This window comes from Castor canadensis, chromosome 10 (assembly GCF_047511655.1).
Source record: "Castor canadensis chromosome 10, mCasCan1.hap1v2, whole genome shotgun sequence".
Lineage (NCBI taxonomy): Eukaryota > Metazoa > Chordata > Mammalia > Rodentia > Castoridae > Castor > Castor canadensis.
In genome coordinates, this window is record NC_133395.1 from 62,423,272 (window position 1) to 62,438,615 (window position 15,344).

The 15,344-nt window shown below is 41.8% G+C and overlaps 2 protein-coding genes across 17 annotated transcripts in view; one reads left to right on the forward strand and one right to left on the reverse strand.

The window, feature by feature from the left end:
* Positions 1–15,344, forward strand: part of Setdb2 (SET domain bifurcated histone lysine methyltransferase 2) — a 79,777-nt gene that overhangs the window by 47,910 nt on the left and 16,523 nt on the right. For 9 of the 12 annotated variants that reach the window (XM_020170874.2, XM_074043406.1, XM_074043408.1 and 6 more), the window contains 2 exons: positions 2,056–2,144; positions 2,793–5,831. In XM_020170874.2, the coding sequence (XP_020026463.1) occupies positions 2,056–2,144; positions 2,793–2,910 (207 nt within the window). In that variant the 3' untranslated portion in view covers positions 2,911–5,831. Of the gene's footprint in view, positions 1–2,055; positions 2,145–2,792; positions 5,834–14,417; positions 14,540–15,344 lie in introns of those variants that run through there. The other 3 variants (XM_074043411.1, XM_074043412.1, XM_074043413.1) reach the window with 2 other exon arrangements.
* Positions 6,456–15,344, reverse strand: part of Rcbtb1 (RCC1 and BTB domain containing protein 1) — a 101,481-nt gene continuing 92,592 nt past the window's right edge. For 4 of the 5 annotated variants that reach the window (XR_012436231.1, XR_012436233.1, XR_012436232.1 and 1 more), the window contains 2 exons: positions 11,258–11,446; positions 6,456–6,759 (listed from right to left, as the gene is read on the reverse strand). The gene's annotated coding sequence lies outside the window, so the exon portion shown is untranslated. The remainder of the gene's footprint in view (positions 6,760–11,257; positions 11,447–15,344) is intronic. The other variant, XM_074043416.1, reaches the window with a different exon arrangement.

Below are 15,344 nucleotides of genomic sequence, written 5' to 3' on the forward strand. Positions count from 1 at the left end.
AAAGGGTTTAAAAGCCAGGGATGGTGGACATGACTATAATTTCAGCTGCTATCTCACAAACAAAATACAGAATAAGAATAAAAGGGCTGGGGGTATGGCTGAAGTTGTGAGGCACTGGGTTCAATCCCCTGTACCATTAAATAAACACATACATACATACATACATACATAAGTCAGTCAGTAAAGTAAGTTTTGAAGTTCATCTGTTCAAGTTGGAGAAAATGTATGGCCAGGTAGTAATAATCAAACTTAAATGATGACAGGCAGACAGGTCTAAGGAATAGTGTAGAGATGTGATCAATTTGAGTCTTGTGATAGATAAATGTGTTGAGAAGACAGGTAGTGGGCAAGTGAACAATACTGGAATGGTAGTAATTTGACAAGAAAGTATCATCACATTAGAAGCCTTGGAAGGGCAACAGAGTGACTGTTCATCAGAGAAATCAATTGTTCATATATTTCCTCTCCAAAGGTCCTATTTTTTAGTGGGATGTAAAAATTGTTTTGTGACCAGGCGTAGTAGCTCAAACCTGTAATCCTAGCTTCTTGGGAGGTAGAGATCCGGAGGATCTTAATTCAAGGCCAGCCTAGGCAGAATGTTCCAGAGACCCCCACCTCAACCAATAGATGGGTGCAGTAGTCATCCCCATCTACATGGGAAGCACAAATAGGAGGATCACGGTCCAGGTGTCCCAGGCATAAAGCAAGACCCTGTCTCAAAAATAGCCAACATAAAAAGGGCTAGAGGTGTGGCCCAGTGATAGAGTGCCTGCTTGGCAAACTTGAGACTTCCTGAGTTCAACCCCAGAACTACAAAACCAAATTTTTTGTTTTGTTTTGTGTAAGTTATTCATATTAAAAAAAAATTTTAAGCCCTACCTTGAGAAAGTTACTGTGCCTCTATTCACCCTTCCACTGTATATGGACAATCACTTTTATGACTTTCTTGTGTAATCTAGTAATTCTTTCTGCAAATACAAGTAAATATATGTGTTGTTTGCCCCAATTTTTTACGTAAAAGATAGCACGTTATATTTCCTAGTCTAATTTTGTTTTAACAATATTATCCTAGAGATTTTTTATAGCAATATATTTTTGTTTAAACTGTATAGAATTTTCTTGTGTAAAGGTACCAAAGTTTTTTTAACCAGTCCTCTATAGACTGACATTAAGGTCCTTTCTAAACTTTTACGGTTAAAAACCAGTGCTCCTTGAATAACTTTATATGCAAATGAATCTATAGAATACATCCTTAAATATGGGATTTTTAAAATTTTAGTCATCAAATGTGCTGGGATAGAATATTTAATGCCCTGATAACCCCAGTACCACCAAAAAACAAAAAAAGAAATACTTAATGCCATGGAAAGACAATATATTAAGTACAAAAGGAACTATGCATATGTACATTTCATGTATGTATAATATCTCATATGTTTATAAATATGTATATGATGATTCTGTTTTAAAATGTGAAGAACATTCACAGCCATGAGGGGGCGGGAACTGGCAGAATAAGGACTTAAAATGTCAGCAGATGTTAGTTCTGGCTTCTTAACTGGTCTTAGTTTTCTACAAGGAATATGTGTTTTGGGATAAGTAAAGAATTTTAAATATGGGATTTTTAAATCAAATATTTATTTTACTAATAATACAAAAAATAATAAAGAATACCAATGCTATTGTGTTATATACTAATATAATGAATAACATTGATATTTAATTTATAACATACTCACTGTATTGTATTTTGCTTTTAATATTAATTGATAAGTATTATTTTGTAATAATGACAACTTTTGACAGATTTCCCCCTCCCCTTTTTATGCTGTTTTGCATTTCTATCAGCAGTCTATCAGAATGTCCAAACAGGGCTTTTCTGAATGGGCTCCTGCTGGTACTCTCATGAGCTATGTATGGTATTTATATAGTAACATAAAAAAAGAAAGCAAAATTAGTGAAATGTGTTGGAAACAGAATGATATTCTAATGATTTAAAGTATAAGCTATGAAACTTTATGCTGTATCTTACCTGTGTTTTATTTTTTTTAACAGCATAGTTGTTGCCCAAATCTCTTGGTACAGAATGTTTTTGTAGAAACACATGACAGGAATTTCCCATTGGTGGCATTCTTCACAAACAGGTTTGGAATTGATTTTGCTTATACACTTTAATTCTGCAATTATGATTTTAAAAGTAACTATTGAAAAATATAAAAAGATGTGTACTATAGCTCCATATAACTAGTATCCTAGAATATCCACTTTCCCTAAATTGTTTCTAGTCAATATTTTGAGTACTCGAAATTTCTATTTTTATTCACAGTTATAATTAATTTCTAAAAGGTGTGAAGGTGTCAGATCTCACCCAGTCTAGTTCAAGGGATAAATGACAAAGAGTGCTATATCTTCTTTAAGTCAGAACTATCCCCCATCTCCTCCATACCGCAGGCTTCATGTTTTCAAAACATTATTACTCATAGATATTACTTCTTTCTTAGGATTTTAGTGTATTTAAAGTAAAACTGGGGCTGGGATGTAGATCAGTGGTACAGCGCTTGCCTAGCATGTGCGAGGCCCTGGGTTTGATCCCAGCACCAAAAAAGAAAAGACAAAAAAATAAAGTAAAACTTACTAATTGTTCTTCATACTGATCATTCCAAATTGGTGGGTGTTAGAGAGCAATAATAGATCATAATTTTAGGATGGTTAATATGAAAATTAGCATATTCAGGTTTGACTTGGTAGTTATTTAGGGTGATTTATAATTCTTTTTAATTTCCACTTTGTAGATATGTGAAAGCAAGAACAGAACTAACATGGGATTATGGTTATAAAGCTGGAACTACGCCCGACAAGGAAATCTTCTGCCAATGTGGAGTTAATAAGTGTAGAAAAAAAATATTATAAATATGTAGTTAATACCTGTTTGTTAAATTAGCTTTTCAGTGACTAGTGGAATTAATTTAAGGTGATGTCCACCAAGGTAATTCCTCTGTTCACCCTTGTTCGGGGAGTTCTGAGTTTGTTTGTATCTTAGAAACACCAGGAACAAAATAAGGACATTTTCATATGCATCAGGTATCTCTTGTTTTTACTGCTGTTCAACTTTACATGAATAGAGAGGAAGTGTATTTTGTATGTACAATTTATAACTTATTTGTAAATTACATATTAAGAAAAATCAAAAGTCATAATAGAATTGTTTCTAAGTTGCTTTTGTGATTATTATCGTTGCTTAAAAGGACCAAATTTCACATCTTTACCTACAAAATTGACAATTTCCTGGAAAATTATTCACCATTATGAGCTCCAAGATGTGCAGCAGAGCCTGAGGAAGAGTATGTGGGAATTAGTTTTATGCATATTACTTCCATGTTTTGCTGAAGATTGAAACCAGGGCCTCATGCATGCCTAGGAAGCACTCATTACTAAGCTACACCCCCAACACTCCCAAGTATTAACAGTTGTTGGAGAAGCTACATCTGCCCCATGAAACACTGTTCCACATCAGCCAGTGGGGTGGGGGAGGTCTTCAGTAAGGTCCTGACAGACTCTCTGAGATGAATCTTTTCCAGTTTTCCTTTACCGGTACAGTACAGATAGGACAAAGGAAGTAGAAACCTGAAGGGGCTTTAATATTTTGTTTTAAATATAGTAAAGATGTAAGAAAAGGAAATCCTGAAACTGCTCCAACTTGCCTTATTGTAGGCTGGAAGAACTGTGCCAGGCAAAAATTTCACTTAAAAACGCAAGAAAATGAAACAATTCTGCATGCATGTGAAACAACCTCTTTGTATCTCCTGGACATGATTTTCAATTGTTTTTCTAGAGGAAAAGGGAGAGTTACCACTTTGCTGTAGGTTACCCACCATGATCATCTATTGGAAGGGGGGCTGGAAGGCTCCTTAAACCAGTTTTATCCCTTAAAAGAAAAAAAATGGTATTTGGCTGCCAGGAACTTCCCCCTTAGGAATTCCCAGGATGGGAATATTAGTTTAAGAAGGAATAATTTGAAGTAATTCCAGGTTTTGAGGGGTTTTTCTTCTTTTTTTAATCTTTACTTATTTTGGACTTGATTCAGGGTTTAGTTTAATTACCTTTCAAAAAGAAATCTGTTTTAATTTTGGAACAATTGTTTAAAAACTGAACTGCATGAAAATTTAACTTGAAATTAAGAGATTGGGAAACCAAAGGACTAGGAAAAATATAACCTAACAGCCTGCAGGGCAGGTGAGGCAAGTTATTTGCAGTAAAGCTGCAGGAATTTTAGGTAGTGTATTTAACATAAAGTGAAGAAACTTGAGCAGTAAGGGCAGTATTTTTGTGTAGAAGAGACTATTGTGGATCAGCCAGTATTTCTTACAGTCTACTTGGAGCCTTTGGAGTCCATTTGACATTCAGAAACCTGAGGTATTCTGTCAATTTCATCCTTTTGGAGAAATTTCTCAAGAAATATTGATGGGCTTTAGCGTAGTCTGGTTCACAGCTAGCATTTTCATCAGTAAGGTAGTTTCCCTTTTCCTTGGTTTACTCCTACTTGTTGGTGAAATATATCTTCTGATAGCTTTTAAAAAGGAAAATGAGAAATGTTTGAGACTTTACATGTTTGAAAATATTTTAGTTTTATACTTGATTGCTATTTTGGCAATGTACAGAATTCTTTGAAGCTTAAAGGATTTACCTTCACCCCAGTGTCCTGACCCTTAGTAAAGGTTCAGTTTCATCCCTTGCACTGAGTGTCTGGTAAGAGTGTTCAATCTGAAAATTTGTCCTTCGGTACAGAGAAACTTTCTTGAACAATTTCTGTAAGGATTTCTCATCTCTTCTCTGGAATTCTTATTATTTTCCAAATGTTAGACCTCCAGAATTGGTTTGTTTTAATTTTCTTATCTTTTCTCTTGATTTTAGTTGTCTTCCTTCTGCTTTGTGGGTACTTCCCTCAACTTAGGTCTTCAAATTCACCTATTGCATTTTATTTTTCTGGTCCCTAATTTCTAAGAGCTCTTTTCTTCTTTGAATATTCTTTAATATCCTATTTTGGGATGATACATTAAATGTCTTCTCTCTTTTGAAGATATTTATATGTTCTTGTACATGCATGTTCATACATATACATACATACATTGGTATGTATGTTTCCTTTCTTGCATGTTCTGTGTGCTCCCAGCTTTGTGTCTTGGTTTGCCTTGGTCTTGGTCTGTCACATTAGGCTTGTCAAGGAGTTAGAGATCTTGGTCGTCTATTCATATTCAAGAGTGTGAGCAAGGGCCCTCCCCTGCTTTGTCTGACCCACCTGAGCTGTTTTGCTGGGAAATCCCTAGTCAGTCTGTTCAGGGCCTTATTTTTGGCCTAGCAAGGTGAAGTCTTCCATCCCTCGGCTGGAGGTGAAATGCTTGTCCGCTGGCACACCGTCCCCCCACCCGCCCCGCCCAGCACTCTGCTGGAGCCTTTGCATACTCAAGATACCCCTTCTCACAGTTTAATGTTCTGCTTTCCCCAGGTTGCATTTTTCCCTCCTCAAAGTGCAGAACCTTTCCTTGGACTAGTTCTTCAGCAGACCACCAACTATAATGCTTCCTTTCCAGAACAGCTTACGTTTTTAACACTATAATTCAGTTCCACGTGTCTGTGTGCTCTACGTGCCTATTTGTTACGTGCACTGGAAACCTTGTCCTGTACGGTGCTCTGTGCCCCAGGGGTGCTAAATAAAGGCTTGCATCTAGCAACTGGGTCCAGGTCGCTTAATCCCGCGTGGGCCCGGGCCTGCAGGGGCCGCTGGGGTGCGAGCATTTTCCGAGCAGCGCCGGGGGAGCGATCGGCGGGGCCTGGCCCCGAGCGCGGCGGGGAGGGGCGGGACGGATTTTTTAAGTATTCAAATGAGGACTGAGCCCTCCCATCTCCCAGCCCGCTGGTCTCTAGTGGCTGGGATTTTCCCCGCGGCTGGGGTTGCGACGACGCCCAGATTTGAGGAAACGAAACTGAGTCGCCGGCACTTCCGGGAGCGCGGGCGCGGTCCACAGGCAGCCATGGCCCAGCCGCAGCCAGCCGGCGGCCCCGAGGCCCAGTCCGCGCGGGCTGAGCTGCCCCTCCCCACCGGTGAGTACCGCGCAGCGCCGGCCCGAGGCCGAGGCCGGGGCCGGGGCCGGGGCCGGGGCCGGGGCGGGAGGAACGGGGGACCTGTCCCCGCCGCCGGGCCGCGCAGGGCGGACCTGGCCCGGGGGAGCCGACGCGGCCCGACCCCCCGCCGCCTGGCTCGCGCTGACCCTCCGGCCGGCGAGGAGCCCGGGACGGCCCGCGGACACCCCAGCGCGCCTCCGCCCCCGGCTGAGGCTCGGGGGCCAGCGAGGAGCAGGTACCAGGACGCCGCCGCCGCGCTCCCAGGACCCGGCCTCCCGGAGCCTCGGCTGCCCAACCCAGGTTGGCAGTCCCTTCCCCCGAAAAGTCCATGCGAGTGTCGGGAAACACACGAGGCTTTACTGAGGATGCTAGCGACCTGGAAAGGAGGCGGACTAGTGTCCCCAGACCCCCTTTGGAGAAGCGGGGACTTTTTCTAGGAGGATTGGGTTAGGGGCTATGAGCAGGAATCGGTTTCTCAGGAGCTTGAGGCAGTGTGGTGTTCTGGCGCCCACCGAAGAGCACTCTCGTGATGGGATTGTCTTGAGGGCCGCTCATTCCAGTTTGGGGTCAACGGCTGGTCTCTGGGCTGGGCTCAGAAGAACAAGCACAATCACAGGAATGCAAAGTGAAGACCATCTCCTGAGAATGAGAAAGGGAACAGAACTAAGGCGACAGCCTGTTAAAGTTCCCCCTTGTCTTTCCGTGAGAAATCTGACCCAAAGGTTCAGGCATAAGGCAGCATAGGAGACAGACAGTACAAAGGCACAAATGCCAAGCCTTTTTAACCCTTCTAGTCGCTCAGCAGACATCTGACCGACTGCCCAAGAGTCAGTACGTTCAGCAAAAGCAGCTTTCTGTGTCTGAAATGTAACCTAGACAACCATCGTCATCATAACCCACGTGGCAGAGATGTCTGCAGAAAAGCTACTGGGAGACTAATGTGTTTCCCAGCTGGGTGGCCTCCCAAATCAGTGATTTTTAAGTTAGTAAAGAGCAGGTGAAGCCAGAGGGTTTATTTAGGTTTTTCCACAGTGACACTTTTACTTTGTTCTGGGCTCAGAGCTAGGTCCTGGAGTTACAGAGAATCCAATAAGCATCTGTAGTGTAAAGTGGTCAGAACCACAGTTTAAAAAACAAAAAAAACCACCAGGGGGCGGGGCAGGGGAGGGGGGTGCTAGGTTGGCATTCAATGAAAGCTTTTTGGAGCGGAGAATACCCCATCTGTTTTGAAAGGCAAGAACCAGCCATAGGAGGCTGTTCTAGGCAGAGTGCATGACATGAATAAGAGCACCAAGCCACAAAATGTGGCAACTACAAGCCAGCCAGCTGAATATTTCATTCAACAAATACATTGATGGACAGCGTACTGCAGGAAGAAGAGGTTCTATCTTGATCTCTTCCCAAACTCCAGAATGTTAAAAGAACTTCTTCCATGTCTGAAATGATACCAAAAAGGGTGTGTTCCAAACAGAACTCTTGTTCCTTCCACTCAGCAGACATACTGCAAACCTGCTTCAACCACTAGCTTTCCTGATGCCACGCTCCCGGTTGTTCAAGCCAAAAATTTCAGTGCTCTCTATACGCCATCTAATGCATCAGTCAATCAGTTCTGTCTTCTAAATGAGTTACCACGCCTGACCACTTCTTGCCACCCTCCTTAGTACCATCTAAGCCCAACCAACATCATCTCCTGCCTCAACTATTTATTTGGTCTCCTGACTTCTATACTCTAGCCTTTCATGTAGGTGACCTACACGGCAGCCAAAGTGATCTTTAACAAACAAAAAGCAAAGGTGACTCTCCTTACTCAGAACAGTCCCTTAAACTGGCCTACAGTTCACCCCCTGTTCTCTGATTTGACTTTGCCCATTTTTATGACTGCCCCTTCTTCTGCCTTATGGGTTCTCTAAGCCACCAAACCTGCCTCAGGATCTATTTGCTAGTTCTTCTGCAAGGAAAACTCATTCCCAGTTTGCCCCATTTTTATTTCCCCATTGTGTTTAGGTATCTGCTCAGTGTGTCTTCCCTCAGCCTCACCTGCCCAGTGTATCTGACAGGTCACTGGCCGTAATGCCAGGAATGGAATGTGGTTGTGACGTGGGAAGCAGAGGTGTGGATGTGTGCTTATCAGAATAGAAAAATGCTGAGGGCAGGGCAGCTTACATCAGGCTGCTCACAAATGTTCACACACACGTGTGAGTGTGCACACAGATGGCAGGCCAGCCAGTGTTAAGCAAGACTTGCCAACGGCAAATCTATAAAAACAACGTAATCAAATTTAAGCAAAAGGATGCTTGTTGTTAAGCAGGAGACCAGGCTCACAGACCCCAAGAACATGGCTGCCATAGCATTTTCAGCTGGAGTCTGGAATAGGACTGAGAAGCCATTGTAAACTTTATAAACGTTTGACAGTATTAAAACATACCCTATTAATAGAGGATTGTAAATGAAGTTATGAGATTCATGAATTTCATTCCATCAGTTTCTTTTTTTTTTTTTTGGTGGTGCTGGGGATCGAACCCAGGGTTTGGCACATGGGAGACAGCACTCTACCACTGAGCTACACCTGTGGGTTGTTTTTTTTTTTTTTTTTGGCGGGGGGGGGGGCGGCGGCGGGTAGGACTGGGGTTTTCTTGCTTGAGCAAGTGCTCTACCACTTGAGCCACACCTCTAGTCCATTTTGCTCTGGTTATTTGGAGAAAGGGTCTTGCAGACTGTTTGCCCAGGCTGTCCTCAACTGCAATTCTCCTGATCTCAGCCTACCAAGCAGCTAGGATTACAGGTGTTAACCAACAGCACCCAACTACTCCATTCTTTCTTTTCCTCACTCTTTTTTAAGTGGCACACATGCTGGCTACCTCACATTCTGTCCCCTAGATGGATTGGCTTCTCCCTGTGGGCTTTGAGACCATCTCTGGTAGAACAGGAGCACTGGAGAAGATACAGCTTTAGAAGTTACAGCCTTAGCAATCCATCCTCAAGCAGAGGTAGGCCTAGAGATTGCCAGAGAGACTGAAAGTGGTTCTGTTGAGTTAGTCATGGATCTCATGTTCTAGACTTGTGATATTTTTGCAGCTTAACTGTATAGTCTTTCTTGTATTGGCTATCAATCCCTTTTTTTTTTTTTTTCAATTTTTGGTGGGACTAGGGTTTGAACTTTTGAACTCAGGGCTTTGCTCTTGCTTGGCAGACACTCTACTACTTGAGCCATACCTCCAGCCCTTTTTGCTCTGTTTATTTTGGAGATAGGGTCTCAAATTTTCCCCGGGCCAGCCTGGACCTCAGTCCTAATTTAGACATTCTCACCATAGCTGGGATGACAGGTACACAACACCACACCCAGTAGAAAAGGTCTCAAAAGCTTTGTGCCCAAGCTGACCTTGAACCATGATCATCCCAATCTCAGCCTCCCAAGTAGCTAGGATTACTGGCGTCAGCAACCAATTTCATTGTTTGAGAATTCTGAAACCCTATAATCTTGTCAGGTCAGTCTGTGAGTTCACAGGCTTTCTAAACCCACTAGAAGAACCCTGTGGAGCTCTGCTGATCTTCATTGTTCTTGGTCTCTGCTACTAATGGAGACCAATCAACGGGTACTTCCTAAAGTAGTCAAGCCCCCATGACACACTTACGGGTATCCTTCCTATGGGAATCTATCATTACAGTTCCTGAGTTCAGATGGTGAAGGATACCAAGTTGTCAAAACGTTTTTGGTTCAAAAGTTTTGGATAACATATAGCAAGAGTTCAGATAATGAGGGATTCCTGCCTGTCAATGTAAAAGACCCCAATGTGACACCCCTCTCCCAACCACAGAGTTTCATACTTCCTGCAGTCCAGAAGAATAAATGAGCTAGAAGAGCCAAGATCTTTTAGGATACTGTAACATGGGTATTTTAGTAGGAAAGTAACACTAGGGAGAGCCGGTGGGACCTGCCTTGCGTTTCTGTCGGTGGGCACTGCAGACAAAGTTCAGGCAAGGTCACAGCAACACGCTTGCTCTCTCTTTATTCCCACATGCTGAGATCCTAGGAGTCCAAGTGCTTGGGAGCACAGCTCAGATAGAGCACAGCCCCCGGGGTGAGCACAGGAATCCTGCCGGCAGTGCACAAAGCACATCTACCTACAGGTGGCCTGCAGCTATGCGCACAAAGAAGGACATGTCCAGCGCTTACGCAAGAACAGGGGCTGCATATCCTGTCGACAGTACATACATTATTATGGGAGATTTGAGAGTCCAGTAGTCATTTACCTGCCAGATACTGCTGCAGCCTGTGCTTTGTAAGTTGCTTTATATGGTTTTGGGAGTGTTCTTTTTGGTGCTGGAGATTGAACTCAGGGTACAAGTTTTAGTATCTGGTTTGAGTAGACAGTATTCTGACAAAGTAGATTTTAGGTCTGTGTTAATTAGAATATTGGGGGGTGTCACCTAATGTTATCTTAGGACAGGCAGCTTTGTGTTGCCAAATATTAAAATATCTTCCAAAGTGTTAAAAAAAAAAAAAGTATGATTCTAGTAGAGGAAGCCAGTGGAACCGAAGTACAGGAACAAATGTGTAATAATTTTTTTAATCAAAAGGAGATTTAAGTCAGTGGCTGGCCATTATGAAAATAAGTTAGCTCCCCATTTCATATTTTAAAATAAATTCCACATCATTTAATATTTTAATGTAAAAATAAACTAAAATTTTAGAAGCATAAATTTTAGGGTTTGTTTCTACGTACACCCTGCTTGCCCAAAAATAGAAACCATAAAATTTAAAAATGATTATAACTTCACTGCATGAGACATGTAGACACATAATAAAGTTAAAAGACCACCTGTATGGCCACAAAGCAGCCATATCCTGACTGCAAGTGCAGATGAGGTCCATAACTCACACTTTGTTCTTTCCTTTGATTTGGTCAGCTACCCATCTGCCCTAGCTGTACCGTTAGTGTTTTTAAATGTAGTAGGTAGATACCCTCTCTTGGGGTTTCCCCCCAAAAGGTTTCTTCACTGTCTATGCCCATTCCTCCAAATAATCATTTTCTTCAAATTCTTTCAAGTAACCTTGGGATTTGGGTTGAAATTACATTAAACCTGAAACTACTGGGGCTGGGGAAGGGGATAGCATTGACATCATTTCAGTATCCACCTCCGTGTGCAGGAGCACAGCCTTTCTCTCCATCTGCTGAGATTCAGTTCTTCTATCAGCTTTGTCGTCATCCAGCCCCTGATCAGTCCTTGCTGGCAGCCCTGTCCTGTGCTGCTCCAGTCCTTCTCCAGCACCCTTTGCCTTGTTCTCTGTCAGCTCGGTGCGTAGTCTCCCACTCAGACTCTTAGCCTAGAACAGAGGGTTGCTTCAGCCTGCAGTGCCCCTTCTTCCCCCACTTCCCCGCCTCCAAGCTGTGCCAGCTCAAGGCCCCAGCCCTTGACACCAGTCCTTCCATGCGGAGCACCCTCTCCTCTACCATCATGGCACCACCAGCACTATTACTTTATGGTATTTATCTTATTATCCTAATTGCTATTTTCTAAGCTTCTCAAAGGTTCTTATTCTATCTCTCATTTCTTTTTTTTTTTTGGCAGCACTGGAATTTGAACTCAGGGCCTAGCACTTGCTAGGAAGGCACTCTACCATTTGAGCCATGCCCCCAGCCCTTTTTACTTGACCTATTTTTCAGATAGAATATCCTAGTTATGCCCTCCTGATCCACCTCAAACTGTGATCCACCTGCCTACAGATGTGAACCACCATGCTCAGCTTGTTTGTTGAGATGTGGTCTTGAATCTCCTGAGTAGCCGGGATTACAGGCTACCACTCCCAACTTCGCCTTGGGTTTTTTGAGCACCTAAAATGCGGGTAGTGCAATTGAGACCTGATGTGTTTTTTTTTTTTTTTTTTTTGCATTGCTAGGGGTTGAACTCTGGGCTAGGCAGGTACTCTACGACTTGAGCCACTCTCCCAGCCCTTTTTACTTTCATTATTTTTGGGATAGGGTCTCGCTTTTATGCCCATGCAGGGCTGGACTTCGATCCTCCTAGAGATGACAAGCATATGCCACCATGCCCAACTGCTGACTGATACAGGATCTCAAGAACCTTTTTTTTAACTGGCCTCAAACTACAATCCTCTCAATCTCCACCTCCTGAGTAACTAGGATTACAGGCATGAGTTACCACACCACACCACACCACACCATACACACCACATGACACACTCTTAAGTGCAAATTACATGCCAGATTTCAAAGGCTCAGTACAAATGAACTAATAGTTCTTACATTGATTAAATATTGAAAGGCTGGTTTGGGATGTGTTTGGTTTAATGATTATAAAGACTGACTTACTAAATGTCACTTTTTGTTTTTTGCCTTTTTAATGAGGTTCCTAGAAGTTTTTCATTGACACCTGTGGCTCACTTTGTTTCTGTTGGACAGCACTGGTCTTGAGCACCCTACACAGGGAATGGCACAGAAGAAGTGTTCCCAAAGTGTTGGTTGAGAATAAAAAACAGGTAGTTCCCTGGGCACCAGTGGCTCACACCTGTCATCCTAGCTACTTACTTAGGAGGCAGAGATCAGGAAGCTCCTGGCTCAAGGACAACCCAGGCAAAAAGACTGTGAGACACCCCCCCCATCCCAACCGATTAAAAAAAAGCTGGGTCTCTGGTAAACTCCTGTCATCCCAGCTACAAGGGAAATGTAAATAGGATTGCAAGCCAGGCCAGCTGAGGCATAAACATAAGACCCTATTCAAAAAATAACTAACGTGAAAAGGGCTGGTGTGCGGCTCAAGTAGTGGAGTGCCTACCAAGCAAGAGCAAGACCCTGAGTTCAAACCCCAGTACCACCCCAAAAATATTAATAAATGAAATAAATAAATGGTAGCTCACTTCGTTTGAGTGGTTTTCACTTTCTCCTGTCCTGTTTTCTTGGTTGGTGGGGAACAGGGAACTAAGTAGTATCCTCACTAGATAGGACCCAAATTAGGAAAACAAATTAAGTACAGAAAAACTCAACTGAAGTTCAAATGCAGCCTTCTGGGCTGGCAGATTGACTCAAGTGGTAGAGCACCTGCCTAGCAAGTGTGAGGACCTAGGTTCAAATCCCAGTGCTGCAAAAAAAAAAAAAAAAAGCAGTCTTCTGACTTTGTAAAATGAAAGACCAAACTAGAGAAAGAAGAAATTTGAATAACAAAAGGAACTTTTAATTACTTCGGTGGGGGGGGAGTAATCTCATCTAAATTAAAAACTTTAACCACTGAATGGTAAAATAAATCTTTATTTCAAAACTAAAATATAAAAAGAGTTTTTCTACTACAGAGAAATTAGAAAATTAAGTAAATAAATCTTAATGTCTGCTGTGATCAAATCAATAGCAAATTAGCAGACTGGAAAAGGTTAACTTTTAATTGACAATGGTGTGAATCTTTCCTGCAGCTGGTTTTTTGCTTCCTCTCTCTGCCTCTTTCCTTTTCTTCCTAGCTCTTCCTCTTCCTTTCTTCCATTCCTGTCCTCAAAAAGAAAAAGCAAAGAAGAGAAAAGAAGCTCTGTCTTCTACTTTTTGTGGATCTTTCTTAACACATTTAGATCCGGGGGTGTGACTCCAGTGGTAGAGCGCCCGCCTAGCAAGCATGAGGCCCTGAGTTCAAACTCTAGTACCACCAAAAACAAAAGTACCAACAAAGAATTTTTTTAAAGGAAGAAAAAACACATTTAAATTAAAATACATTACTCATTTACATCTTTAATTCTACTAGAATTTAATTTTTAATACAGTATAGCACATATACAACTTTGTTTTGTTACAAATAGTTAATCAGAGTTAGATACCCATTGCTCACATCTGTAATCCTAGCTACTTGGGAGGCTGAAATCAGGAGGATCGTAGTTCAAGGCCAGCCCAGGCAAATAGTTCACAAGACCCCCATCTCCAAAAAAAAAAAAATAATAATAACCAGTGCACTGTCTTGAGTATGTCATTGTTTTCTTGTTGATTTGTAATGATAATAATAATTATTGAATGATTTCTACAGGCAAGGCTAGATCTCGAGAGCTTTGCTTGTATTTAAGGTTCTGGTTCAACTTCTTTAAAGGTTGTCCTCGTTTGTAGACATTTTTAAGTGAATTAATTTTTTCTTTTACTACTTTTCCACTAAGGTCACTGATTTTTTTTTTTTTTTTTTTTGTCCTTCTAGGAGTTAAGAGTCTCCCATAGAAACAGTACCCTGCCTCCAACTTTAAGCCTGGAGGAGGAGTTAGGGAGACCCATGGATTCTACTTTTCTGCTTCTCACCAAGGATATTACTTACAGGTGTCTTTCAGGTTGCAGAAAAGATGGAAAAAAGGACATGTGCGCTCTGCCCCAAAGGTCTTGATTATAGTGTCCTGTACTTTGCACAATCAGAGAATATAGCTGCTCATGAAAACTGCTTGGTAAGTACCTTGAGAACGTGAGTGCTTTTAGGGTCAGATGTGCCAGAATAGACAGTTAGTACTTTGGATGCACGGAATGAGAGTTGGCCATACTTGGGCTTTAAGAGAGGATTGGGGTGCATAGTTTTCTAACTTTGAACTGTCTCAGATCTTACTACTTTATAGTTTTTTATTTACAACTAGTCAAACACACAGCAAGAATTATGAAGAAGCTTCTTTAAAGCTATTTTAATGAAATATTTCATATCACAGACCTTCCCCCTAGATATAATTTCTAAAACTCCACTTTCAAATTTTCAGAATTTTGAAATTTATCAGTGTTGATAGAAGATAGGGCTCTTTTACTTTAGTGGTCCATTTCATGACTATTCACCATTCAAGTGTTCTCCTAGGAGTGTGCATTGAGGTTTTCCCAGTTTTCTTCCTATGACTAACAGGTTATGATCATTCTTACCTGGGCCTTTTTACACATGTGAGAATCTCTCTGGTCCACACATCGCTAAGAGCAAAATTGCTGGGGCACAGAGAGGGGGAGCATTTTGCATTTAGCTCAGAACAAAATTTGCCAAATTACTCTCTAATGTCATTGCACAAAATTTGAGAGTTTTTCTCTTCTTCCTTGCCAATACTTGCTATTAGGAAATTTTAACTTTTTCCTTTCTGATTTGTATGAAATAGGGTTGGGTATCAGCTCTGTGCTTGCGCACCACTCTGGTTTCTGCTTCTTCTGTGAATCTTGTGTTCACAGGCTTTACACCTTATCATTGAGATGTTTAGGTCTGTTCGTATGTATTTATGTAAAAAC